Raw genomic sequence first — 24,159 nt, 5'->3', positions numbered from 1 at the left:
CACACATTCCGGTCAAGATGGTGGAATAGACAATCCACAGCATGACTCTCCCACAAATCAACCAATTTGCAACTATTAAAAAGCAACAACAGCTAAGCTGGGGCCACTAGAGCTCAGGGGAAGAGGAGGAGAGACCTACAGAATTCATGAAGGCCAGAGAAGCCACAATGAAAGAAAGAAAGGATTGCTCCCACAATTTCAAGCCCCAGCTGCTTCAGGCCTGGCCCTGGTGAGCACACAGAGCAAGAGCTGGCAAAAGCCAAAGCTGTGCCCTTCATATGAAGTTGCTTGGAGGCTTCAGAGGAGAAGAGGGCTTTGGTGGCCCCCAGGCCAGCAAGACCACTAACAGGGTTCCCATGGACCCACATAGGAGCGAGGAACCACAGACAACTGAAAAAAGGAGCCACTCAGAGGCTGGTGGTCATCACAAGGGGCCAGGGCATGGCCTGTCCCATAGAATGTTTTTGGAGTGTGGGCGGTGGGGGAGATGGGCCAACTGGAGGAATATTTGGGGACAGCATGGACAGCCAATCTGCTCCCAGTCAGTGCAAGACCACTCATTGGAGACCGGTCAGGAATGCAGAACTGCAGGGAGTGCAGTTTGCTGAAAAGATTCAGGCCCAGACCAGAGTTTCCACACAACCTGGGTTTCAACACAACCTCAGGAGACTTGGAAGCACCTACAAAGTCAACCATTAAAACCTGAGCTGCACAAAAATTCTTCCCCAGGGAATCAGCAGCAAAGCAGCAATTTAGCTCAACTACAGGACTCAAGTGCTGGTCCTCACAGGAACTTCTCCCATTTTAGAAGTAATGAAAGGACAACAAATTAGTTCCAGTGCAGAGTTTAAGTGGTGGGAACAGATAATCCCATACAGAACTGAAAGAAGAAAGAAAATACCCACAAAGTCTGATATTATCTAGTAAAGGTCTAGATAATAACCACCACCAAAGAACACCTATAAAACCTAGAAAGACTGGAAGCACCCTGGGCTCCCAAGCTGGGACAGTGGGAGGGCCAAGGGGCCTCGGCCATGCCCCTCTCACATCTACAACCAGCCCAGCCACGACTACTGAGCTGCTGCAGGAAGTGCCCTGGGCTCCCGAGCTGGGGTGGTGGGGGACCAAAGGCCACAGCCATGCTCCCCTGACATCCATAACCAGCCCAGCGATGATCACTGAGCCACTGCTGGAACCTCCCTGTTTTCCCCTGCCAGAATGAGGAGGGTGCCATGGGCCTCAACCAAACCCTCCCTCCTTCCTACTCCTCCCACCATATTTCCTCTCCCCCTCTCCCCCAGCTGCTCTGCAACAACATCTTAGAATGAAAAAAATAATATTAATTAATAAATAAATGTTAAAAAAAAAGCACACATGCATGACTTGGGTGGTAGAATCCCTGGTACACCTGGCAAAGACAGGCGGCCACTCCAACTCTATTTAGGTACACTCTAGGTAACGAGAGGAGGGGCCGAAGGCAGGGTGTGCCCCAGGCTGGGCTCAGAACTGAGAGGTGGGGGAGAGAAAGGATAAGAGGCTCAGGCAGGTTGAGAGACTGTGGGATTAGGGCTCCCCCATTCCAGAACCAAGGAGCTGGTGCAGAGGGTTTTTTAAAGGATGGCTTTGGGGTCAGAGAATAAGAATTTGGGGTTGGGATCCTGCCCTTACAGGCTAAGTTTTTGCACAGGCCAAGAAGCCCTTTAGTTTGGCTCCTGTGTACCAGGCAGTCATGCCAGCCCAGCACTTGGGAACAAGTTCAAAGCTAGAAGCATCTAGACCCCTGGGTTTGTGGCTTCAGCTTACCCCAAGGTAGTGAAAGTCATAACATAGGCATGGTGCATCTTCTTGGAGGATCAGTTTACCTTCTGGAATTAGTTGGTATCATTAATAAAATTGGTAGCAAATATTATAATGCCTGTATGAGATGATGATAATGATAATGGAAAATGCTTCAGACATGTTCACTTGTCCAAGGTCATACAGTGATAGTAGAGCTGGAATAAGAACATATGCAGTAGGGCTCCGGAGTCCATCCTCTGTCAATCAGTATTTATAGATCAAACTTATAACATTAAAGCAGTTACATTGATAAATGGGGCTATAAGTTAAACTAAAAGCAGCTTATAACAATTTGGTTGAAGTGAAGACAAAATCCATATGAGTGTTCAAGATAAAGAGCTGGTAATTTTGTGCACATGGCACCAGTTGGGCTAGTCCACAGACCTGAGGAGGAGGTCACTCACTCTCCTGTCTGTTAGGAAGTTTGGGAAGTACTGCCCAGGCCTTGGAGTAGGGTGGATCTCCAGTTGTAGTGTGTATCAGAACACTGGGGGCTTATGAAACAGGTGGCCTCTTAGGTCCCACTCCTAGAACAGATCGCATTTATTGAGCACATTTATATGCCAGACACCTTTTTACCCATTATCTCATTTACTCATCCCAGTAAATCCATGAGGTCCCCATTTTACAGATGAGGAAAATTAAACATAGACAGAAGTAAGTTGCAGCAAGTTACTAGTTAATAAATGGCAGGAGTCAATATCCAACCCCAGGCTGGTCTGACTCCACGTCCAGAACTGCAACCCCTGCACTCTATTGCCCTCACTCCCCAAGATGATCTGATACCATAGTTCTGGAGTGGGGCTGGTAACTTCAGCAAGTGCCCCAGCAGGTCACTGGGCCACACTTTGAGAAGCAATGCCCTACAGCAGCAGTTCTCAATCTGGCTGCACATTAGAACCAGGAGAAGTTTCCAAAACTATTAAAGCCCTTCCCCTCTTTTTCAATTGGCCCAGAGTAGTGGTGGGTGGTGGCAGCGTGCTGATCAGCATTCTTTTTCTAAAGTGTGACAAGGCGTTCAATCAATCAACAAAAATGTATGGGCACCCACTCAGTGCCCTGCCCTGCCCTGGAGCTGGAGATACAAAGGTGGGTGGGACATTGTGTCTGAACTCCTGGGGCATAGGTGATCTGACCTGCTGGGTGGAGCATGTCCTTAGCGGAGGAGGGGAGGCTGCAGGTTACCTCTCACTGGGTGAGCTCTGGAAAGAGCCAGTCCCCTTCTCAAATGATGCTGCCCTGCTGGCTTCTCCCCTTGTGAGGCCTTTGGCCCCCATGTGAGAAGACACAGTTTATTTCAGCCCTCAAACTCAGCTCATGGAACCACAGATTGTCAGAGCTAAAAAGGGCCCTCAGAAACCATCTGTGCCCAGAGCATTCAAACTTTAGTGAACAGCTGACCAAAGTGCTGAGGAGCTTGTTAAATATATTGATGCCAGGAACCCACCCCAAAAGTTCTGATCTGCAGGTCTTGTGTAGGTCCGAGGAGTATGCATTTTTTAAAAAAGCTCCAAAGTGGCTCTGAGAGTACACAGCCATAGTTTTCAGTCTTAGCTGCACCTGAGGAAGTCCTGGGGAGTTCTCAGAACACTGATGACCAGGTCTCATCCCTGAATAGTCTGTTCATTATTTTTAAGAGCTCCTCATGGTGATTCCTCCACGCAGCAGGTGGAGACCTCTCCTGCAAGGCGTCTGGGGCTTCCAGCTGGCCTTGTTTAGGATTTGGGGAGGCAGGCCCAGGGGCAGGCACTCCTTGCCACCATCAAGGTTTTGAAACAAGAGCAGAAGATTATGAGGAGGAGGAGACAAAAATTAAAAAGTCACTGAAAAGTTTCAGAGGAGAGAAGAGAGAAGCCCTGATAAGAAGCTCCTATTGAATTCACTGGTCAATATCCTGAGGCTTATATCCCTTTTTTTCCCAGTTTTTTTTTTCCTTGTTATAGTAGTAATTATAGCTGATGTAAAAAATTGAAAGCATAACGAAAAATGGAACTATAATCTTAGAGATAATCATACAAGGTCTTAATATGACATATATATTGAACAACCATGTTGTAGGTTATAACTATGTATTCTACAATAAATATGTATAAATTAACATATAGTACATAACCTTAACATGTATAATTAGTATTCTTTTTTTACTCTATTTTTCTGTTTTGCTTCTGTAGGGAAAATATAGGAAAATGGTCAGGGCCCTTCAGATGTTCAGAATCTTGCCGAGCATTTGATGTAAATATGCACGTGTGCCCAGGTGTTCCTTAGCTATTGTCTAATGTAATTGCGTATGTGCTCCCAGGTGTCCTGGGTAATAGACTTAAGTATAAAGGACAAGTGGCTCTGATCCACTGGGCCCTGGTCCCCGGGATGCCCCCGGTTGGGGGCGGCCGCGGAAAGGTTGCTACTGCTGCTGAGGCTGTTGCTACAAGCTGTTGCTGCCAGGGCCCCCCAGCACCCTCCAGGAGGCTGCTGCCGCTGCTGCCGCTGCTGCTGCTGCTGAGGACTGAGCTCATGTCTTCTGCCAATGGCCCCCAGGATCTTTCTTGATTACCTAGAGCATGGACCTGAGTGTGAGGGGTCTGAGGACCCAGTCTGTACAATGGATTTGGAGGGTCTGAGCCCTAGCCCTGACAATACAAATGGAAAACTTAGTGTAACTAAAATAATGAAACATTTTGGCTTTCGTTATGAATTGCCTAGTCATACAATTAGCGTAACTATTGCCTCAACCTGACAACTGGTGTATATGTAACTTTTTGAAAAAATTTTGCTTTTCAGGTAACTAAAAATCTAAGTGCTAAATCCCTATGCCAGGTTTGGGAGGGCATGTGAGCAAAGTGGAGATGGTGTCACCCACCCCTCCCACATGTGTTCACACATACATTCATGTGTGCACACTCACAGGTACGCAAGCTTCTAGTCCCACCCTGCAATCCTAGACATCATACACTTAAATATACAGTTCATACCCGCAAAGATACTAGCAGGATTTTATTAAAGTATAAAATTAGTTTCCCCACTGTTTCTCATTTCTCTGAATTCTAAGGAAAAATGGCACCAGGGGACCCAGGAAGGTGGCCCCACTGGGGCAAATCTTAGGTCCACAGCCCTGCCGGCAGTCCCTTCCCCCCTGCCCTGGCTGTCCTCCTTCCTCTCCCCTGCCCTAGGGCCTCAGGCGCTCTTCTTCCCCATGGGCTGAGGCTGCTGTGCTGGGCAAAGCCTGTCTCTCCACAGGTGGTAGGTGATGGCTGTGGTCACGGTGAGCCAGGCCAGGCAGGGCAGCTGGAGCAGGACAGCCAGATGGTTGGTGGGGTGCCAGATTAGCACTGTGCTTACCACCAGCCTGTACAGCAGGAGCAGGGCCTGTACAGAGGGCTAGGGGGGTCAGCAGGCTGCCCCAAGGACCGGCCCCCTGACCTTTCTGCAGCACCCTGGCCCACTGAGCCAAGTCCCTGGGGCTCTGTGCACACAGTGCTCTTAGAAGTCTGCCCACCTGTTACCTGACAGCACCTGATTGACTTTTTGAATTATTTGTTTCTGAGGCTTAGAGGTTTCACCCTCTCCTACACTACTTCTACTTACCAGACCAGGACTGTGGGCCCTGAAAAAGAGAATCGGGATGATCCAGCTGATGACGAGCTGTGCAGCATAAAGGCCGAGAGGCAGGGCCAGGGGTCGCCCAAAGCCCTTTCCCAGGTCCTTCCACACCAGGTAGGAGGCATAGCTGTGGAGAGATGGTAGCAGGAACACTCAGCAGGAGGGTGTTCCACAGCAAATGGAGGAAGCCCTGTGGCATAAGGACTCCTGGTTACCAAGATGGAACCCTTGTAGGATGAAATGTGGGTCATTGAGTCTAGGCACCATTTGAGGGCCAGGGGGGAGTTGGAGAGGGGATGGGGGACTTAGAGAGGGTGGAAGATGGGCCAGCTGGAATCCCAAGCAGGCACAGAGGGTTTCTGTCTGTGGGACCCACCATAAGAGGCAAGATCCCTTTGCAGACCAGTGTATGGCAGTAGCTCAGATATAGGGGGACTTGTTCCCACCCCAGTGGGTACCAGGATCATGTGTGAGAAACGAGTGCTCACCCCATGACAGAGTAGATAGTTGTCCGTATAAGCAATAAGACTTTGTGGAGTGGGCACCAGGGCAGACTCCTCGGGCCCTCACACCAACCAGACATCTGCTTGTGAGTGAACAGCCAGACCAGGATGAGCCCCAGGTGGGGAAGGACCATAAAGATGGCCCCGTGAGGCCCACATTCACCTTGAGGAGGCAAAATCTGGGGAGGCAGAGAACATGCTAATGATGAGCCTTCCCCTCACTCCTTTCCCTGTGTGTCCATGTCTGTCTCTACCAGCTAACCTGATGCTACTCCATGGCCAGAGCCCCTCATGGGAGGGCTGGTCACAAAGTCCTCACCTCATTGGGCCCAGCTGTAACCCAGCCTTCACTGCCTTACCTGTTCGCTGGCTTCCCTGGACTTTTCTCCACACCACTCATTTGGCTCTTGGAGGGTACTGTACTCTGTTGCTAACTGCTTCTGAGTTCCCTCCTCTATGTGTTTCTGACTCCTAAAGATCAGGCCTAGGTGTGACCATCCTCTCTATCTCCCACAGAGGACAGTACTTGGCCAGGTATATGGCAAGTGCTTGATTGGACAATGTCTTACCTAAGCTAAAGATAGGAGCCAGAGATTCCCAGGGCTCTTCTAGTCACAAATGCCCTCCCCCCATCCACTCCACACTTATCTTTCTGTACCAGACTGGCACACACTAGGGGCCCACCCAGGCTAATCTGCCCAAATTCAAACTCAGCCGACTGACACTGGATTTCTTTCTCTGAAGCCTTAGCTCTCTTCCACGCTGGGGCCTTAGGGGATGAGGTTCCCCCTACATCTCTCCCTTTCCAGAGGGTTGGGCTGCAAACACAAGTGTCCAGATTTCTTGTGGCCTGACTTCTAAAGGAAACAACTGCCTAGTCTTTGATTAAAAAGCAGCCATGCTCATTGCATGTTGCTTTGTAAGTCATTTGTATGTAGAACAATGCATAGACCTTCTTCCATCCAAGGCCCCCATCCAATATCATTCTTCTCATTTGCTCCTGGTATTTCAGCCTCCCCATGATTGACAGGATTTGAAGGAAAAAGAATCTGGTTATTCTCACTGTTCTGGAGTGACTTCCTAATCCATCCTTTCTCATCAAGGGTCAGGGACACTTGTCCTGGAGGTTCCTGGGACTGGGCTGACCAGCGTGCCTGCCTGTGCATCTTTCTATTTGTCTTTCTCTCTCCTTACTGTCCATGTGCTCATCTTCTGCTTTCCTGTCTCTCTGGTTTTTCTGTTTCTATCCAGTGTTGGAGGTCCCCCTATCCAACCCTCCCCACCCCCATCCTCTTTTCCCCTGTTACCTACCACTCCCATGCCTCCTTGTCCCCAGGCCTTGTACTCCCCTTACCTCAGACAGCATACCTCCCAGACTGGTGCCTGATGATATATGACTGGTGGAATGCAGAGGAGGGTGGGGGATGGGGAGAAGGGTGGAGCAGGTCTCCCAGCTGCTCTGCCTTTCTCAGATGACAAGGGTGGTAACACTTGGTGAGGAGTCCAAGTTGCCTGCAACAACAACCAAAGGCTTCCTCTCAGAGGGGGTCCCCTGTTCTGCCAGACCTTTCTTGGTGCCTGGCCTCTGGATGCAGCCCCTTGATGGAATGGTTGAGGGTTTGACATTGTGAGACCCGGATTCCTGTGACGGCTCAGTGCCAGGCTACAACGCTATTGATTCCTGTGGTCTCTGTATCCCATAAACCAGCTCTCTGCTCATGTGGGTGGTAGGAGCCCTCAGATTTGTCCAGAGCCTCCCTGTAATTGGGATTGTCCCCAGGTGAAATAAGCACCAGGTTTGGAAATGAATTCATGACCCATGAACACAGCCCCTGGTTATAGCCTCCTGGTTGGCATGACCCTTCCTGGCTTGGAATGCTAGCTGGACAGACCTTTCATGAACCCCTAGGACTTTATGACTCATAGGAGAAGGCAGACAAATGGAGGTGGGCGGGGAATTGGGCGCAGTGGCCTGGCACTTCCCAGCAGAGTCCTGCCTTCCAGCTGCCCTGAAGAGGGCTAGGGGAAAGTGTCCCTGTTTATTGGCAAACTCCAATCTCCCGAGTTTCAGAGCTTTGTCCAACAAAGACTAACACCTCCCTTCTTCACTCCCTATCCAAGTTCAGAGCACTTCTTCCTTGCCCATCCTTCAGGCGTGAGGTCTCCTTCCCTGGCTGGCTGCTCTCCACCTGTTCCTTTGCTACCTTTCTCTACTTTAGGGAACCAGGCTCCCCTGGGAGGTGTTTATCATACCCTCTCACCTCCACGCAGGGAAGGAAGCAGAGGGGAGGGGGTTGCAGTCAAGGACAAGAGACTAGAGAATCATTAACTTAGATGAAGCAGAGGAAGTTACTTATTTTCTATGAGAAATGATAAGGGGAACTGGGGGAGTTCACCAGGTTCCTCAACTGCAGAAGGCTAGATCACAGTGACAGCAGTTATCATTTACTGAACACCCATTCTGTGGTAGGTACTTTACATTTATTAGCTCAATTGTGGTAACTATTATCCCATGCAAGGTCGATATTGCTATCTGCATTTGACAGATAAGGGAGCTGAGGCTTAGAGGGGTTAAGTAACTTGCCCAAGATTATATAGCCAGCATGTGGCTCACCTGGATTCAGTGTTAGCAGTATGGATCCAAAGTGCATCCTCTTCTCTCTCAGCTAGTCCACTCATTCATTCAGCAAGTCTTTGTGGAACACCTACTATGTATCAGGCTGTACTAGAAACTGAGGAGACAGCAGCAAACAGATGGGAAAAAAATCCCTCTCACAGGGAGCTTTTATTCTATTGGTGCCATCTCTCCTAAGGCAGAGTTTCTAAGGACTCAGGATGGCAAACGACCCCAAATTTCATCTCTCACCCAAGGGGCAGCACTCCTGGCAACTCTGAGCGTGGCAGTGGACAGAACACTGGGTAGGGAGCATATATGGGTACCTCCCACTGCTCCGGGCATCTTGTCAGTCATTAACCCTCTCCTCTGTCTTCCCTGTGCAGAAAGAGGGTGGAACTAGATACTGTCTAAACTCCCTGGACCGACTGCATTGGAATCATCTGGGAGCTTCTTACAGCTGTAGAATCTCAGGCCCTATCCCAGACCTACAGAATCAGACCCTGAATTTTTACAAGATCCCCCAGGTGGTTTGTGTACAGAGTTTGAGAAGCTCTGGTTGAGGTTCCCTCCTCCTCTTACCTCCTGCCATTTTAATAGCCTCAGGCTGGGGACAGCTACTCACCACCAGAGGACACTATTAGGGAGGGGTTTCAAGGTGCAGCACCTGTACCCAGGCTGTCTCCTTCCTCTCCTCCCGTCCACACCTAGACTGGTAAGTTCACTCATTTCTGGGATCCTCAGCTACTCCCCAGCCTTGGCTGGAGTTTGCCAACAGACAGGGACACTCTCCCCTGGCTCTCTTTAGGGCAGCTGGGAGGTAGGACTCCTCCGGGAAGTGCCAGGCCACTCCTGCCTGATTCCCCGCCCACTTCCACTTGTCTGCTGGCCTGGCGACTGGGTCCAGCTGACCTCTCTGTTTCTCAGAGAAAAAACTATTGTTACTAGAGAACCCAGAAACATTTGAGAGCCCCCGACGGTAAGGTAAGCACCCCCCTTGGGCAGCTGCAGGGGGGAGGTGGGCATTGGGATGGTGTCACCTGGGGCTCAGGGGAGGAGCCAGTTCAGCTCAGTTTAGCCTGCCAGAGTGTGGGGACTCTGTTGGAAGAGGGGAAGAAAATAGGACTTGTGGAAGGGCCCCAGATATGAGGACCATGGGATGTTCTGTGTACTGTGGAAAGGTACACTATGCCAGTGAGTGCTGTCCATGACTTAGGTTTGGACTCAACCATCCAGTATGCTTATGTCCTGCAGTAACTGGAGATCTAACAGGTGTTGGGGAGGCATGGTGAGAACCAGTGAGGTGGGGGAAGGGTATGAGCAGAACTTTGCAGAAGGAATCTGATCTTTGTGCTGCACAAGGCAACTACCTAGGGACAAGTGATGGCAGCATAAAGGGAACCTCGTTTTGAGGAACTTCTACCCAGGTGATCTGGGGTCTGGAGGCAAGACACACTGCAGGAGTGGGTAATGAGGCGTCCAGGCATGGAGTCGGGAAGCTCCAATCCACCCTTGAATACCTGCAGAGCTGTAGACCCCACTCAGCAAATCTTGGGACCCTTCACCCTCCTGGGGCCAGAGGGAGGATGGAGTGAGGGCCAAGGCAGCCTGGGAGACCCAGGCTGAGCTGGGGGAGGAGTTATCTTGCTTCAGGCTGGGTAAATGGATGGGCTTCTCATGGGAGGCAACTGCTCCAGGTTAGGAGGCTGGGCAAGGGGACTCCACTTGCACCACCCAATGGGATGGAGGGGATTTGGACTCTGGTCTTTGGAAGCCCCAGGAAAGTTGTTACAGTAGAAACAGAGCAAGTTCTCTCCTTTTTTTTCACTTCAGCTGGCCCATCCCCCACTACTGGTGCCTCGGTGGTTAGGGGGTGGGAGGGCGTCACCTACCATGGAACCAAAGATGTGCCTTAAGTTCCTTCTATTTATTTTTACTTTATTTTTGTTTCCCTTCTAACTGCATTTCCTCTAGAGGAGGAAAGGAGGAGACTTGGGAAAAAGGAAGGGGTGGGCAGAGCAAGGAGATGTTTCTGGATGTCCTTGTCATCCCTGCTCATCTTTCCTTTCTCCCTTCAGTTGTTGCTTAACAATCTCCCATCCATCCTCACTGTGGGGAGAAAACTCAGCCTCCTTATCTGTGAAATGGAGATAAAAATAACACTAGCTCATAGGGCTGCTGTGAGAATCTAATGAGATAAGCCACCTAGAGTGCTTTAACACAGTGGCACAGAGTAAAGCTCTGTACAAGTTAGCCATTATCATTGCAGTTAGATTTACAATTACTACTAATGTGGAAGAACCAAAAGGAATGCATGGGACATAACGGAAAGCTTGCTGTCCCAACCCCCATTCCCCCCAGATTTGGGCACTGCCAGCCACCGTGATTCATCCAGATTCCCTGCAAGAGACCTGGCTGCAGAAGGCTGGTGCACTGTCTGCAGGGTTGGATTTTAAGGCAAAAGGAACAATGGCGACCCTCTCCCCCTTCCCATCCATATTTTCAGTGAGGACACTGGGGAAACAGGTCCTGCCCCCATCTTCCATCCTGAAGATGCAGAGGAGCCTGTGCCCCAGTCTGGAAGGAGCTAGGAAATGGGCCTAGTTTTCATGGGTCCTGAGGAAGGAAAGGAGAAGGTAGGCAAAGCCTCAGCTCCACGCAGATTTGTGAGTGAAGGGAGTGGAGAGGAATGGACACCAGAAGCTTTCCCCATGCAGACCCCAGGGAATCAACCAGAGGGGCCTTTGAAGACTTTGAGGAAGGACATTGTGCCTAATGGAACTCAGCTGCCCAGCGAGTTAATTCCATTCCCTCAGCAGTTTCTTGAGAGCGGAAGACATCGTCGTCTTTGGCAGGACTGAACTTCCCGCAGTGCCTGATACACAGCCGGTGCTCAGAAAATGTTGATTTGAATGGGAAAACCACACATGACTGTATAATCACAGGCCACTTGGTAGGGTGGGAGGGCAGTGCAGAAAGATTTCAGAGTGTAGGCTGACGGGGGCTGGTGTGCCAGGGGAGACGCTATTGAGCAGGTGGGCAGCTGAGGCAGGTGGGGAGAGCGAGGGAGGGGAGAAGCAGAAAACAGCTTGAGCCAGATCTGGCCAGGGGCTGGAATCAGCTAGGCATGGGGAGCCCAGTCTGGCCAGAGCATAGGAGGCTTGAAGAGGAAAGTTAGGAGGGGGCAGATGTTGGTGCCAGAGGGCCTCAGGAAGAGCTGCTGGAAAGTCTCAACCTGTGGCCTCCCCAGGTAAAGGTGAGTGGACGATTAGAGTCTGCTTTTGCCCTGTCTCATTCCAGCCTCCCTGTAGGCTCCCACCTTTGTTTTCTTTTTCTGCTTCCACTTTTAACTTTTGTTACTCTTGTTGTATTTCATGTATCCCTGTGAGCTACCTTCAGACCTTTCTGGTGGAAAGAGGGTCATAAATAAACCCATTTAGGTAGTGCTTTATTATCTGCAAATGCTTTCCACGTGATCTCATGCCATTCTCACACTCACCTGAGAGGTATTCCCACCCCTACCCCCACACTTTAATAGCTTTTAAAAAGAATTACATTGTACAAAATACATGCTTAGTGTGAAAAATTCAAATGATATAGAAAAAAAGGTTTAAGAAAATTTTAAGTCCTTGTTCACAGCTTCCACCCTCTCAATTTGTCGTGTCTTTTTAGTCATGACCAATAGGAATAGTTTGGAGATGTATCCTTCCAGACCTACACTGTCCGAGACAGAAGTCACCAGTACATGTGGCTACTGAGCTCTTTAAATATAGCAAGTCCCAATTGAGATGGACCATATGTGTAAAATGCACATGGATTTCAAAGCTTTGGTATGAAAAAAGAATGTAAAATATCTCATTAATAATTTCATATTTATTACCTTTTGAAATAACATTTAAAATATATAGATTTAAATAAAATATTAATTTCTCCTGTTTCTTTTTAATGTGGATACTAGAAAATTTAAAATTATGTATGGCTCACATATTTTTATTATACACTACTCCAGACCTTTCTCTCTATATACAAACACACATCCATAAATATATATCTATAGTTGTATATAGTTTCCTTTTTATATTAATGAAGTCAGAGGATGTCTATCTCTCTGTGACTTGCTTTTTCCACTTACAGATTTTTATGTATCAACACTTGTAGGTCAAGGTAGATATTCTGACAGATGAAGAAACTGAGGTATGTTAAGCAATATGACAACCTTACTCAGCCACAGTGACCAAAAAGGCATTTGAACTTATGTCCTCTAACTCTAAACCCAAGCTCTTTCTGCCTCAGAGGAGTTTACCTTAATGTACTAGGTCATAGGGAGCCATGGTAGATTCTTGAGAAAGAGAGAGAAGGTGAAGTTCTGTTAAAGGAATTGATCTGACTGGGGGTGTGCTGGAATGAAGACAACTTGCTTCCTCATTGCAGACACATGGAAGCCAAGTTATGACCTCTCCAACTTAAAAAGGCTTAGCCTGGCACTGACCCCTTCTTTCTCCCAGGCCCTTGTCCTTGGCTGGCACAGGGGTGCAGGAGAGCTGGCAGCAGTGAGTGACCAGGCTGATGTGCCCCCAGGAAAGTTCCTTCCAACCTTCCCAGTTCATACTGCTGGTGGGGGTTCTGGTGGCAAGTGCCCTCCTTCTGGCTCAGTGCCTTCGATGGCACTGTCCTCGATGGCTGGTGGGGGCCTGCCGGAAGCCAGATGGCCAAGAGGAGCCAGTGTCCCAGCCCACCCGCCTACCAGAAAATGAGGCCCCAAGTCAGTGCCCACCAGCCACACTGCCGGAGATGGCTGCCTTCTACCAGGAGCTGCACACACCCACCCAAGGCCAGACCATCATCCGCCAGCTGATGCACAAACTCTTGGTGTTTTCTGCTCGAGAGGTGGATCACCGCGGTGGCTGCCTGATTCTCCAGGATATGGGCATCTCCCTGCTCATTCCACCAGGTAACAGCTCCTGGCTCCCTTCTCAGCATCGGGTTGTTCAGACTGTGCATGAGGGTACCACATCAGAGGGAGCACATTCATAGACATCTCTATAACTTAAATTATTTCTAGGCCTAGTATAACTTCATTAATTCCAAAGATGGTCATGTTACATATCTTTTAGGACAACTTCCTGGCAGGTGGAGGTCAAGTGCCTGTTCTAATGAGTCAGTGTGCTTGACAATTTTCCTGTAAAGGGAAGGAAGAGCCCCATTTGCAAACTTGCACAGGGCACTGTATGGTGGCAGCAGCCCCTGGAGAAAGGGAGGTGACTTGCTTAAGATTAGACCACAAGTCAGCACACAGTTGTCTTGCTCTCTTTCCATACTGCCCCCCCACAAGCCCTGCCGCCCCGTCTCCTTTCCTGCTCTGGCCTGGCCTCATCCAGGGCCTGCGAGGCCCATCTCAGCTCTCCATCTCACCAGGTGCTGTGGCTGTGGGCCGCCAGGAGCGGGTGTCACTGATCCTGGTGTGGGACCTATCGGATGCCCCGTCACTGTCCCGAAGCCAGGGGCTGGTAAGCCCTGTGGTGGCATGTGGCCCCCACGGGGCCTCATTCCTGAAGCCTTGCACCCTCACCTTCAAACACTGTGCCCAGCAGCCCAGCCATGCCCGCACCTATAGCAGCAACACGACCCTGCTCGATGCCAAGGCCTGGAGGCCCCTGGGGCGGCCAGGGGCTCATGCCTCCCGGGATGAGTGTCGCATCCACCTCTCCCACTTCAGGTAGGCAGTTGCCCATTGGCCTAGAGTGTGGGGAGTCTACCCCATCTCTCTGGGGCTCTGTTTCCCACCCCTTTTCTCTGTCTGCTTCGTTCCTGTCTCTCTGTATAGAACTCCTTATCTGTCCAAGATGGTCTGCAAATCCCTTATCCCTTGCGTCCCTTGTCCTGATGTCTGTGGCAGCTTGTCTTGGTCCAACCCTGTCTCTCTAAAATTGTCCCTCTCTAGCCTGAGCCTCTGAAGACTGTCCCCAAACTTTCTAGGGCCATTTGTCCCCTTCAGTTCTCTTTTTTGGTGGCTGGTCAGGATGGAGATCTGAACCCGTGACATTGGTGTTATAAGGCTGCACTCTAACCAGCTGAGCCAATAGGCCTCCCCTCCAATTCTCCAAGACTGTGTTCCATCTCATGCCTGTCCTCCATCTCTGTCTTTCTAGGATCTTGGGTCCTCTGCCTCCTAGTCTCCTTGTCACGCACTGACCAGAGCAGGGCCATATATGGGACCCCTCTCAACCATGGGGACTCTGAGTCCACCTTCCCTTTCTCCCCTGCCAGAGAATACTTTCCAATCAGTGATAATCACCTTGACATACTCACTTTTTGAACCCCTAGCCCCCTCCTCAACAGTTCCTTCCTGTTTGGCCCTCCTGGCATGATCTCCTGGCCTCCTTGGCGGCCCTACAGAGATCCCTCATGTGTGGGAGCCTGGGGGTAGGTGTGATGATGTCTCAGCCTCTCCCTTGCTTGGGTGCATGGGTCCCTGCCACCCTCTTCCTCTGCAGCCTCTACACCTGTGTGCTGGAGGTGCCAGCAGGGCGGGCAGCCCGCAAGTGGCTGCAGCTGGCCGTGTTCTGTTCCCCGCTGGTGCCAGGGCAGTCTCACCTGCAGCTACGCATCTACTTCCTCAACAACACGCCCTGTGCCCTGCAGTGGGCTGTGACCAATGAGCAGCCCCATGGTGGGCGCCTGCGTGGGCCCTGCCAGCTCTTCGACTTCACTGAGGCCAGAGGGGACCAGTGCCTGAAGCTCATGTACATCTCTGAGGGTGAGGAAGGCGAGGCTTGAGAGTGCAAAAGGGAGCCCCATGAGAAGGTGGGGTTCAGGGCTTCTCCCTGGGCTGGAAATCTAGGAACTCCAACTTCTTTCTGAGACTCCTGGGCCAAAAGCATCCTCAAGGATACCTCTGGCTTCTCCTACTGCCTCTGGGAGCCCCCATGCTTTGTCCACTTTCTCCCTCTCCTGCCCATTCAGCCTTTGCCACCCACCCCAGGACAGGGTGATGCTAGGTGGGGGCTGGGGAGGAGAGATGTCATACCCACCCCAGGAGCAGGGAGGGAGGGTCATGCTTTTATCGCCCACCTGGATGGTGCTGGCTGGGAGGAGGGTTCTCTCCCAGTGTTCTCTGCTTGGGCCCTCTTTCCTTTATGGCCTGTTCTGCTGGAGTTGCCCATGGGCCCACTGCGTGTGTGTCGTAGACAGGGCATACAGCACACAGCTGCTTCTGGGGTGTGGGAGTGAGGCAGGGTGGGGGCTCTGTGTTTTGTGCATGTGGAGGGAGTGTGTGGAGTAGAAGCAAGACTATTTTTGGGGTCCTTTGCTCAGGCTCTGGGGCTTCCCATTCACTTGAGACCCTCCTTCCTTTGTTCTCCTTGGGCCTCCCTACACCCTCTTTAAATATTTGTGGAAGGCCCTGCTCTCTGAGGCCCTCCACTCTCTGTCCCCTCCCCAGGCTGGGAGAACGTGGATGACAGCAGTTGTCAGCTGGTTCCCCATCTCCACATCTGGCATGGAAAGTGCCCCTTCCGCTCCTTCTGCTTCCGGAGAAAAGCAGGTAGTCCAGGAGCCCCATGTCCAGCTCCTGCCCTCTCTTCTTACCTCCTCTTCCAACCCTGGAGCTCTGCAGCCCCTCTCTGGGCCACGCATGCAGAGCTTCTCTTAAAGGTGAGGAGCCACAACAGATCTTTTTAGAGAGAAAGGTGGAATGTCCTGCCCCAGCTTCTTCAGATTCCCAGAGTCTTCCTTTAGAGTCCCTTTGACGTTTCCTCCTTTTCTTACCCTGGGCCTTTTCCTTTCTCACTTGCTACACTGTTGTCTTTTCTTTTTTGTAGCCAATGAGAACGAGGACTGCTCGGCACTAGCCAATGAGATCATTGTCACCATGCACACCTTCCAGGACGTGAGTTGGAGCTGAGGTGTAGAGGAAGGGCAGGGCCTGGGAGGAGTCCTGGGCAAAGTGGGTGAGCATTCTGGTACCAAGTAAGTGTGGTCCTAATCACATAATCAAATAGGTGAAGATGGCATTTTGTCACAGGGCATCCACACCAGTTCTTTGAGGGGTTAGACTATCTGGTCTCCAAAATACCCTCCATCCTTGACTCTCTTTAGTCTATTAGTGGCTGAATCCAGCAGGAGGTTAAAGGAACCAAACCCTAGATTAACTCCTTCTCCTAACTCGGGGAACTGGAGCATCAAGGAGACATGATTTTTTTCTAGGCTGATTGTCTACATCTGAGAGATTTTTTTTTTTTAACTTTGTCGTGGAGAGTGATCAGGAAGGGGATCTTGAGTAGGTGGGATTTAGGTTTCTCCTCCCACCATGCCAAGGGAAGATATGAAGAAATCAGAGAAAGAGCCTTTGGGGGAACTGTAGTGACAGCTCAGTGGGGGGTAGGCAGATATCCTCAGATTGTCGCTTGAGGAAGAGGAACCAGGGAAAGTTGTTGTGGAGGGTAGAGGGTACATATACCTGAGTTCAGTGTCTATTATTGGATGACCTCCTGCTGCCCCATAACCCCACCCAGGACTTCTGGTGGCTTAGGGTTCAACCTGTTTGGTCTTCATGTCCCAATTCCCAAGGAGCTTAGTGGACAAACTTAAGGTTGAACGTAGGGTTTGGGAGTCAGGGAAGCAGAGGGTAGAGGGTGCTGCATGGGGTGGGGTCGTATTTCCTGCTAAAGGGGCTCTGGGTGACAGGGTGAAGGAGAGACAGGAGGATTGGAGGTAGGACCTCAGCTTCTTAGGGGGATGTATTATAACCCCTAAGTGTGTTCCCCACCCGTCTGTTGATTCAGGGCTTGGAGACCAAGTACATGGAAATCCTAAGATTCCAGACGTCAGCGGAGGAATCCTGGACAGCACCACCCCCTGTCTCCCAGCCGCCCCCATGCAATAGGTGAGGTGGGGGTTGCTTGGGCTGCTGCTTGAGGGATGTTTGGGATTTCTGCCCCAGCACCTAATACAGCATTTAGGGGTATGTATGGGAGAACCAGACTGGTCTCTTTCATCCTTCCTTCCAAGAGCACCCTTTTCCCCCTGACTCAGGCTGCCCCCAGAGCTCTTTGAGCAGCTACAGATGTTGTTGGAGCCAAACAGCATCACGGGCAATGACTGGCGCCGACTGGCCTCACACCTGGGGCTCTGTGGCATGAAAATCCGGTAAGAAGAGGGATGAGGACTGTGGACGGGAGAGGAGGGTAGACTGTAGTGGGAAGGACCCTCAGGACACCCTGGGGACTTGATTATAGACAAAGGAGTTACGTAGAAGTCAGAGAATGGCTACTCCCCACCCTATTCCCCATGAAGGGCAGCTCTTTGTATTTATCACTGTGTTCTCATTACCTAGAATGAGGCCTAGCTCATAGTAGGTGCTCGATAAATATTTTAACAATGCATCCTTTACCGTGCAGGCCACTGGGTACATAACAAGTGCTTTCATGCTGTACCCTGAGAAGCAGAAAGGCAGATTTTACAGTGATGTGTGTAAAGCATGTAGCTGGGTGCCTGGCACATGTTAATTCAACGTTAGCAATAATGGTGGCAGTGCAGCCATGGTCCCTGTCAAGGAACTCACAAAGAAATCAGTAGGAGAACAATTCTCAGCTAAGCCCCAGAACCAGACTGAGTGCAACTGTCAGGAAAGACTTCACCCAGGAGCTGGGGCTAGAGCTGCACCCTGAAAACAGGGTGGATTTTCAAATCATTTATTTAAGCTTTTATCAAGTACCTACTGTGTTCTGGAAACTGCCAAGCACTTACGAGGAATGAGATGTGGTTCCAGCTCCCAGTAGCTCACACTCTAGTAAGGGATACAGAGAACTTAAAAGCTGAAGGCAAGTGTTCCTTGTGCCTTCTTCTATGTGTCTGATATTGCCTAACATTGAAAAGAGGGACACAAAAGAGCTGGGGTGAAAATAATGAATCGTAGGAGCTATGACTGGAAGTCAGTACTGAGGGGTACAGCATGGTCTCTTCCACCTGGCAGGTGGGGATTGGAATGGCTTCAGGGAGGAGGTGATCAGCAGTTCTGTGTGCAGGGGCCACTGAGGAGGTTGTGGGTGTGGTGTGTACAAGGTGGGAAAGGAGGTTCAGGATGGGAGGAGGGAGGAAAAGGTCAGAGAGGCAGGCAAGGCCAGGTGGTGGATGAGCTAGAAATTTAGGCGAAGAAGACTCATGATAAGAGCCATGGTTTAGACCAGCTTTTTCTTTAGGGTGGGCAGGGTGTTGTGGCCTGGGAGAGAGGGAGGAAGGAGCCAGGTCTCAGGCAGGGGTGGGGTGAGGAGTGTTGTTTGCAGTGAGGGAGGTAGAGAAAGCGATTACAGAGTATCAGAGCTGGAAGCAACCTTAGAGGTCTTCTTATCTAAGCCCTCAGCTTAAGAAGAGGAAACTGAGGCCTAGAGAGTCAGGCCCAGCGAGTTAACCTCTAAACCAGGATAATTTCAGGTTTCAAATTCCAGGGGTCTCCGGCTGCTCGGAGTCCCTGTTAGACAGGCCAGAGCAGGAGCAGAAGAGCTGTGGGGTGGGATGGGGGAGGGGTGGAACTCTCCGCTGTGCTAGCCCAGGGTGCCTAGCGGAGGGGAAGAGCCCCTTCCTCCCCACTCCTCCTCCTCCACCTCCTGGCCAGGTTCATGTCCTGCCAGCGCAGCCCTGCCGCAGCCATCCTGGAGCTGTTTGAGGAGCAGAACGGCAGCCTGCAGGAGCTGCACTACCTCATGACCGTCATGGAGCGGCTGGACTGCGCCTCCGTCATTCAGAAGTACCTGGGTGGGTCGCAGGGTGGCAGCCCAGCCCCGGGCCGCTCGGGCTCCCTGGATAACCAAGGGCTGGAGCTGGACGAGAAACTCTGAGCGCCCTGCTATGGCGGGGCAGGGGGAGATGCCGGCCGGTGGATGTGCTCCCTAAGCCTAAGAAGAACTCAGCAGCTGTCACTGGCTGTGGCCATCACCCTCCTTGGAACACTCGGACGGTGCCTGGGGACCTTGCCAGCCTCCCCGCGTCAGGACCGCCCTTCAGGTCCAAACTATGTCCTGCATGCAGAACCCCTCTTGGCCAGCAGGGGGGGCGGGAGCCCAGGAGATGGCTACAGCACGGCCAGCCTCCTGCAAGCTATGTAACAGACCAAGTGGACTGTCATGTTGCCCTGTGGGCACTCCCTGGGGACTGGTCAGTCTGCAAGTATCACTTTGTAAGATCCAGCACTGGCCTGGTACCATGCGGAATACTAGACTCTATGAAATAGGGTCTGGAGCCTTGACAAGCACACAGTTTGCTTGCGGGAGTCAAGATGTGCTCATCTGAGCTGAGGGCAAAGTCTACAACAGCACGTACCCTGTGGTTAGGGACCGCGGGTGTGTAATCAGCCATACTGTGCTGTAGGAGCTGAGACGGGAGGAGGCTGGGTGTGGGCTCGAGCAGAAGAATGCTTCCCCGGAGGATGTTGGGGAGAGAGGATTTGGACTTGCAGAATGGGTCAGAGATCTTTAGGTGGAGGTAAGGGGGAGAAGATAACAGAGCTCTGTAGGATCCAAGAGTAAGCATGGAGGGCTGGAGGCACAAGGAATCCAAACCGGTGGCTGGGAGGTGAGGGTAGGATGAGGGTTCAAGGGCAGATCTAGAGATGGGCGGTCATACCTGGCTTTCCAGGCCTGCCTCCTTTACCTTCCTTTATCTTTACCCTCCTGCTCATGCCTTCATCTTCCCCCGTCTGCCTTTATTTCTATCATAGAACATTAAAGCTGAGGAGAAACTTCAAGATTACCATTCTTGCCCAACCTATTATCTCTTTATCTCCAACTGTTTTTTTTTTTTTTAAAGATGACCGGTAAGGGGATCTTAACCCTTGACTTGGTCGTGTCAGCACCACGCTCTCCCAAGTGAGCTAACTGGCCATCCCTATATAGGGATCCGAACTGGTGGCCTTGGTGTTATCAGCACCACACTCTCCCAAGTGAGCCATGGGCTGGCCCCCCTCAGTCTTTCTGAGTTCGTTTTTCTGTCTGTCTCCTGCAGTTGCTCCATCTCTGAATCTGTGTCTCATTCTGTTATTTTATGTTGTAGCATCTTTTTGTCTCTCTCTAGTTACTGTGCCCTTTGTGTGTTTCTTTCTCTCTCTGAAACCCTCAGGCAAATGTCTCTAAACCAATGTTATATATCAAAGGCTATTGAAAGAGACTGGGCTACCCTGGGAATGGATGGGTGGAGATATTTTCCCCATGAATCAAGATCCAGCTTATGGTCAAGAAATAAAGGATAGGGATTAAGGAATACCCCCATTCAATCAACAAATATTTACTCAGCACCTACTATGTGTCAGACACTGCCTACCAAAGAGATGAATGGGCTGGGCCCTGAAAAGAGAACAAAGGATTTGACTCATTCTGGTAATGCTTTTGTTTGCAAGCAGGTGGTATTAATTTGTTTAAGGGCATGCAAACAATCTCTGGTAACAGTAACAACTTGTTTCTGTATTTAAAAAATATTAAAACTTTTTCTATGATGAATAATAAAATATGAAAATTACCGTTCTTTGTTACTGACTGTATTTTGCTCAGATTGGTAAATTTGGATGTGGGTATGAATAGTTTTAGTTGGTGAAATTGTACCTATGGGGACAGGCTGAAGGGAAGGATTTTGTAGATTGTGCTTCCAGAATGAAAATTGCCTGGATCTAGCATGGTAAATTGGGGAGGTTTAGTCGTATTTCCCTTTCTGTTAGAAGCAAGGCTTCAGAGTCCAGCCCTTCTATCCATTCCCTCCTCCCTAACTCTCCTCTTCCATCCTCCCCACTCCACCAGGGGCAGCCAGTCACTCCAGGTTGGTGCCTTGGCCTTTCCCCCCTACAATTGGCTCAGGATTGGACCATGAAGAGCATCTTTCTCCCTCATAGTCCCAGCACTGTTTTTGCATGGTCTTCAATGGACTCTTCCTTGCTTTCCAAGCCATTTAAAGTTACCTCCGTGTTCCTTCCTACCTTGGAACAAATGTTTTAAGGGCTTCAGGTTTTCTAGAGTTGTGAATAGAAGCCACGAGGATTCCTGTGATGGGACAGAATGCTTTTTGGCTCCCACCCCAGTTTCTCAGAATGGATTCCCAGTGCTGGCAAAGGGAAGCTTAGAAATAACTGGGGTAGGCGCAGACTGCATGATTCCTGTAGGTTCTCAAACCCAACTGGCATGTATTTACTGGCACCTAAAGCCAAGAGATGACGTATTCCATGGATACAGGAGAATTAATGCTTAACCCTGGCTGTTGTGCTAACTAGAATAGCTTTCATCTCTCTGGACTCAGTCTCTTCACCCTTGGAATGAAGTGACCATATTAGAGGCTCTCCAGGGTCCTCCTTTGATTCCATAGACCTGTGCAGAGATGGTACATTCTCAAGAAACATTCACTTGGGGATTTTTTTTCTTTGTATATTGCCTTTAAATAGAACAATTGATCACTGTCTATGGCCTTACCTCTAGCCCTTTCCCTGATAGGTTACCTGCTTGGTCCTTAAAAACACCAAATTTGTGACTTCTGCTGCTCTACATGTTTTAGAGGCCCATGTCTAAACTTCCACTTGTTGGGTTAGAGTCTGAGGACTTGGGTGGGGGAAATGAGATGGTAAGGTCAGGCCTAGATCTGTAGGGTTAGAGCCTCCAGTGCTCACAGATATTATATGTCCTCAGCATCCTTTCTGACTGCTGAGTGACATTCACACTAAGGTTCAGATCTGCGCTGTCCAACAGAAATACAAGAAAAGCCACGTATATAATTTTATGTTTTCTAGTGGTCACATAAAAAAGTGTAAAAGATTAAGTCAATTTTAATAATATATTTTGTTTAACCTAATATATGCAGAATATTATCATTTTCACATGTGATCAGTATAAAATTAATGGCATATTTTATATTCTTTATTAAGTACTAGGTATTTGGATTCTGGTGTGTACAGTTCCAGCACATCTCAATTTGTATGCTAACTTTTTATTGGGATTTTATTGATCTATATTTAGCTTTTATAAAATTTACATTTTACATAAACAAATTAAACAAGCTAAACATTTTCCAAAAATGGAATTAGGTATCAGCTTTAAAATTTAAGTTCATTGACACAAAATAATAACATAGTTCCTCAATTGCACTAGCCACACTTGAAATACTTAGTAGCTATGTGCAGCTAGTGGATACTGTTAATGGACAGCACAGGTCTGGATTATGGATATTACTATATAGTGTACTGGACCATTCACTCATTCATTCATCAAACATTTGCTGAATACCTACTCTGTACTAAGCCCTGCACAAATGGTTGGTGATAAAAATTCAATGAATAAGAGCATTCTTGTTCTGAAGGAGCCCCTGAGATGGTGGGAGTCAGAAGGAAGGGCACTTTTCTTCCATCCTCCTTTGCACTTGACTTGAGAAGAAAATGGGGGATGAGGTCCAGGCTAGTGCTCTGTTGTGGAAAGCTTCCACTGCAGCCTGGTGTAGAGGCAGTGGATCCAGAGTCAGGTGTTCCTGGCTTACCCAGCACATGAGGTGGGTTGTTGGTTGCGGACAACAGAATCCACTCTGGTTGGTTGAGGCGAGTAGGATTTACTAAAGGATACTGAAGTATAAACAATCACTTGGAGGGCTGGGAAATACGTTTGAGGTAAAGTTTCCAGGAATGATGCCCTGTAGGGCCAGCTCAAGGGGGGAGACTGGTAATCACTGCAGCTGCTGCTGCTGAGCACTAGACATGAAGAATTTGACTTAACTGCAGCCACTCCTGCCACCACCACTGATGCCACTTCTGAGTTGGGAACCAGACGACCTCACCACCACCTCTGAAAGCTGAGGTCTCTGCTACCACCTGTGCCAGCAAAAATGGAAGCTCTGTGCATTGCTGGCTTCTTCATGCTGAAGAATCACATCTCAAGTGGTTATCAGGTTATCAGATCCCAGATCACATGCCTGAATCCCAGCTGCAAAGACATCTGGAAATTTGAATTCCAACTCTGATATTGGGGAGGTGGGACTCATTACATGCAAATATCCCCCAATATGGAAAAACTACTGAAAAGTTGATGGGAAGCCACAAATATGACAAATGTCTACTATAGCAGTATGCTACTACCACAGTTAATGCCATGGACACAGGTAGCAAACTCTCTTCACAAGAAGAGTCATCCTCTGAGCAGGCACCAGTGTGATGCCACCAACCTTCAAAATCTTCTCAATAAAGCTTGACTGCACATCCCTCAGGATGTCTCTCATGCTGGTATTCCCAAGTGTGATTCTGTAATCCAAAATCAGACCTTGACACATTTCATAACTGCTATGGTCTGAATGTTTGAATCTCCCCAAAATTCATATGTTGAAATCCTAACCCAAAGGTTAGGGGCGTGGAGGCCTTTTGGGAGGTGATTAGATGATGAGAGCACAGCCTTCATGAATAGGATTAGCAGCCTTATAAAAGAGGCCCCAGAGAGCTCCCTCACCCCTTACACCATGTGAGGACAGATCAAGAAGGTGTTGTCTATGAACCAGGAAATGAGCCCTCACCAGACACCACCAGAATCCTGATCTCAGACTTCCCAGCCTCCAGAACTGTGAGAAATAAATTTCTGTTGTTTATAAGCTGCCCAGTCT

General features: G+C 49.6%; 2 protein-coding genes across 8 annotated transcripts; one reads left to right on the top strand and one right to left on the bottom strand.

Annotated features, from left to right (window-relative positions):
* Positions 1-2,411: 2,411 nt before the first annotated feature.
* TSPO2 (translocator protein 2) lies at positions 2,412-9,288 on the bottom strand. 6 transcript variants are annotated; one of them, XM_063097789.1, is made up of 6 exons: positions 9,221-9,288; positions 8,554-8,671; positions 7,294-7,451; positions 5,925-6,118; positions 5,422-5,563; positions 4,855-5,202 (listed from the first exon to the last, which is right to left on the bottom strand). In XM_063097789.1, the coding sequence occupies exons 3-6, from the start codon at positions 7,303-7,305 to the stop codon at positions 5,011-5,013; spliced, it is 540 nt and encodes a 179-aa protein (XP_062953859.1). In that variant the 5' UTR covers positions 7,306-7,451; positions 8,554-8,671; positions 9,221-9,288; the 3' UTR covers positions 4,855-5,010. The 6 variants fall into 6 exon arrangements, with proteins under 6 accessions (XP_062953862.1, XP_062953859.1, XP_062953860.1 ...); XM_063097790.1 differs by having other exon boundaries at positions 9,179-9,260; XM_063097792.1 differs by lacking the exons at positions 4,855-5,202; positions 9,221-9,288 and adding an exon at positions 2,412-3,591 and having other exon boundaries at positions 8,554-8,768.
* UNC5CL (unc-5 family C-terminal like) lies at positions 9,186-21,020 on the top strand. Of its 2 annotated transcripts, XM_063097787.1 has the most exons (11): positions 9,186-9,268; positions 9,362-9,537; positions 13,059-13,504; positions 13,969-14,060; positions 14,145-14,269; positions 15,048-15,310; positions 15,995-16,096; positions 16,374-16,441; positions 17,337-17,437; positions 17,587-17,700; positions 19,166-21,020. In XM_063097787.1, exons 3-11 carry the CDS (start codon positions 13,120-13,122, stop codon positions 19,386-19,388), a joined length of 1,473 nt encoding a protein of 490 aa, XP_062953857.1. In that variant the 5' UTR covers positions 9,186-9,268; positions 9,362-9,537; positions 13,059-13,119; the 3' UTR covers positions 19,389-21,020. The 2 variants fall into 2 exon arrangements, with proteins under 2 accessions (XP_062953857.1, XP_062953855.1); XM_063097785.1 differs by having other exon boundaries at positions 13,969-14,269.
* Positions 21,021-24,159: the final 3,139 nt, after the last annotated feature.

Source organism: Cynocephalus volans, chromosome 5, assembly GCF_027409185.1.
Source record: "Cynocephalus volans isolate mCynVol1 chromosome 5, mCynVol1.pri, whole genome shotgun sequence".
NCBI lineage: Eukaryota > Metazoa > Chordata > Mammalia > Dermoptera > Cynocephalidae > Cynocephalus > Cynocephalus volans.
This window is presented reverse-complemented; position numbering and strand designations above follow the sequence as displayed.

Bases quoted from the DNA above. Each gene is read 5' to 3' on its own strand.
- TSPO2 (XM_063097789.1), bottom strand. The intron at 5,564-5,924 runs GTGAGCACTCGT...ATCTCTCCACAG, and splicing joins ACTATCTACTCTGTCATGGG to CTATGCCTCCTACCTGGTGT. The intron at 5,203-5,421 runs GTAAGTAGAAGT...CCCTCTGTACAG, and splicing joins GGGCCCACAGTCCTGGTCTG to GCCCTGCTCCTGCTGTACAG.
- UNC5CL (XM_063097785.1), top strand. From the start codon at position 13,120: ATGTGCCCCCAGGAAAGTTCCTTCCAACCTTCCCAGTTCATACTGCTG. The intron at 15,311-15,994 runs GTGAGGAAGGCG...TCCCCTCCCCAG, and splicing joins GCTCATGTACATCTCTGAGG to GCTGGGAGAACGTGGATGAC. The intron at 16,097-16,373 runs GTAGTCCAGGAG...TCTTTTTTGTAG, and splicing joins CTGCTTCCGGAGAAAAGCAG to CCAATGAGAACGAGGACTGC.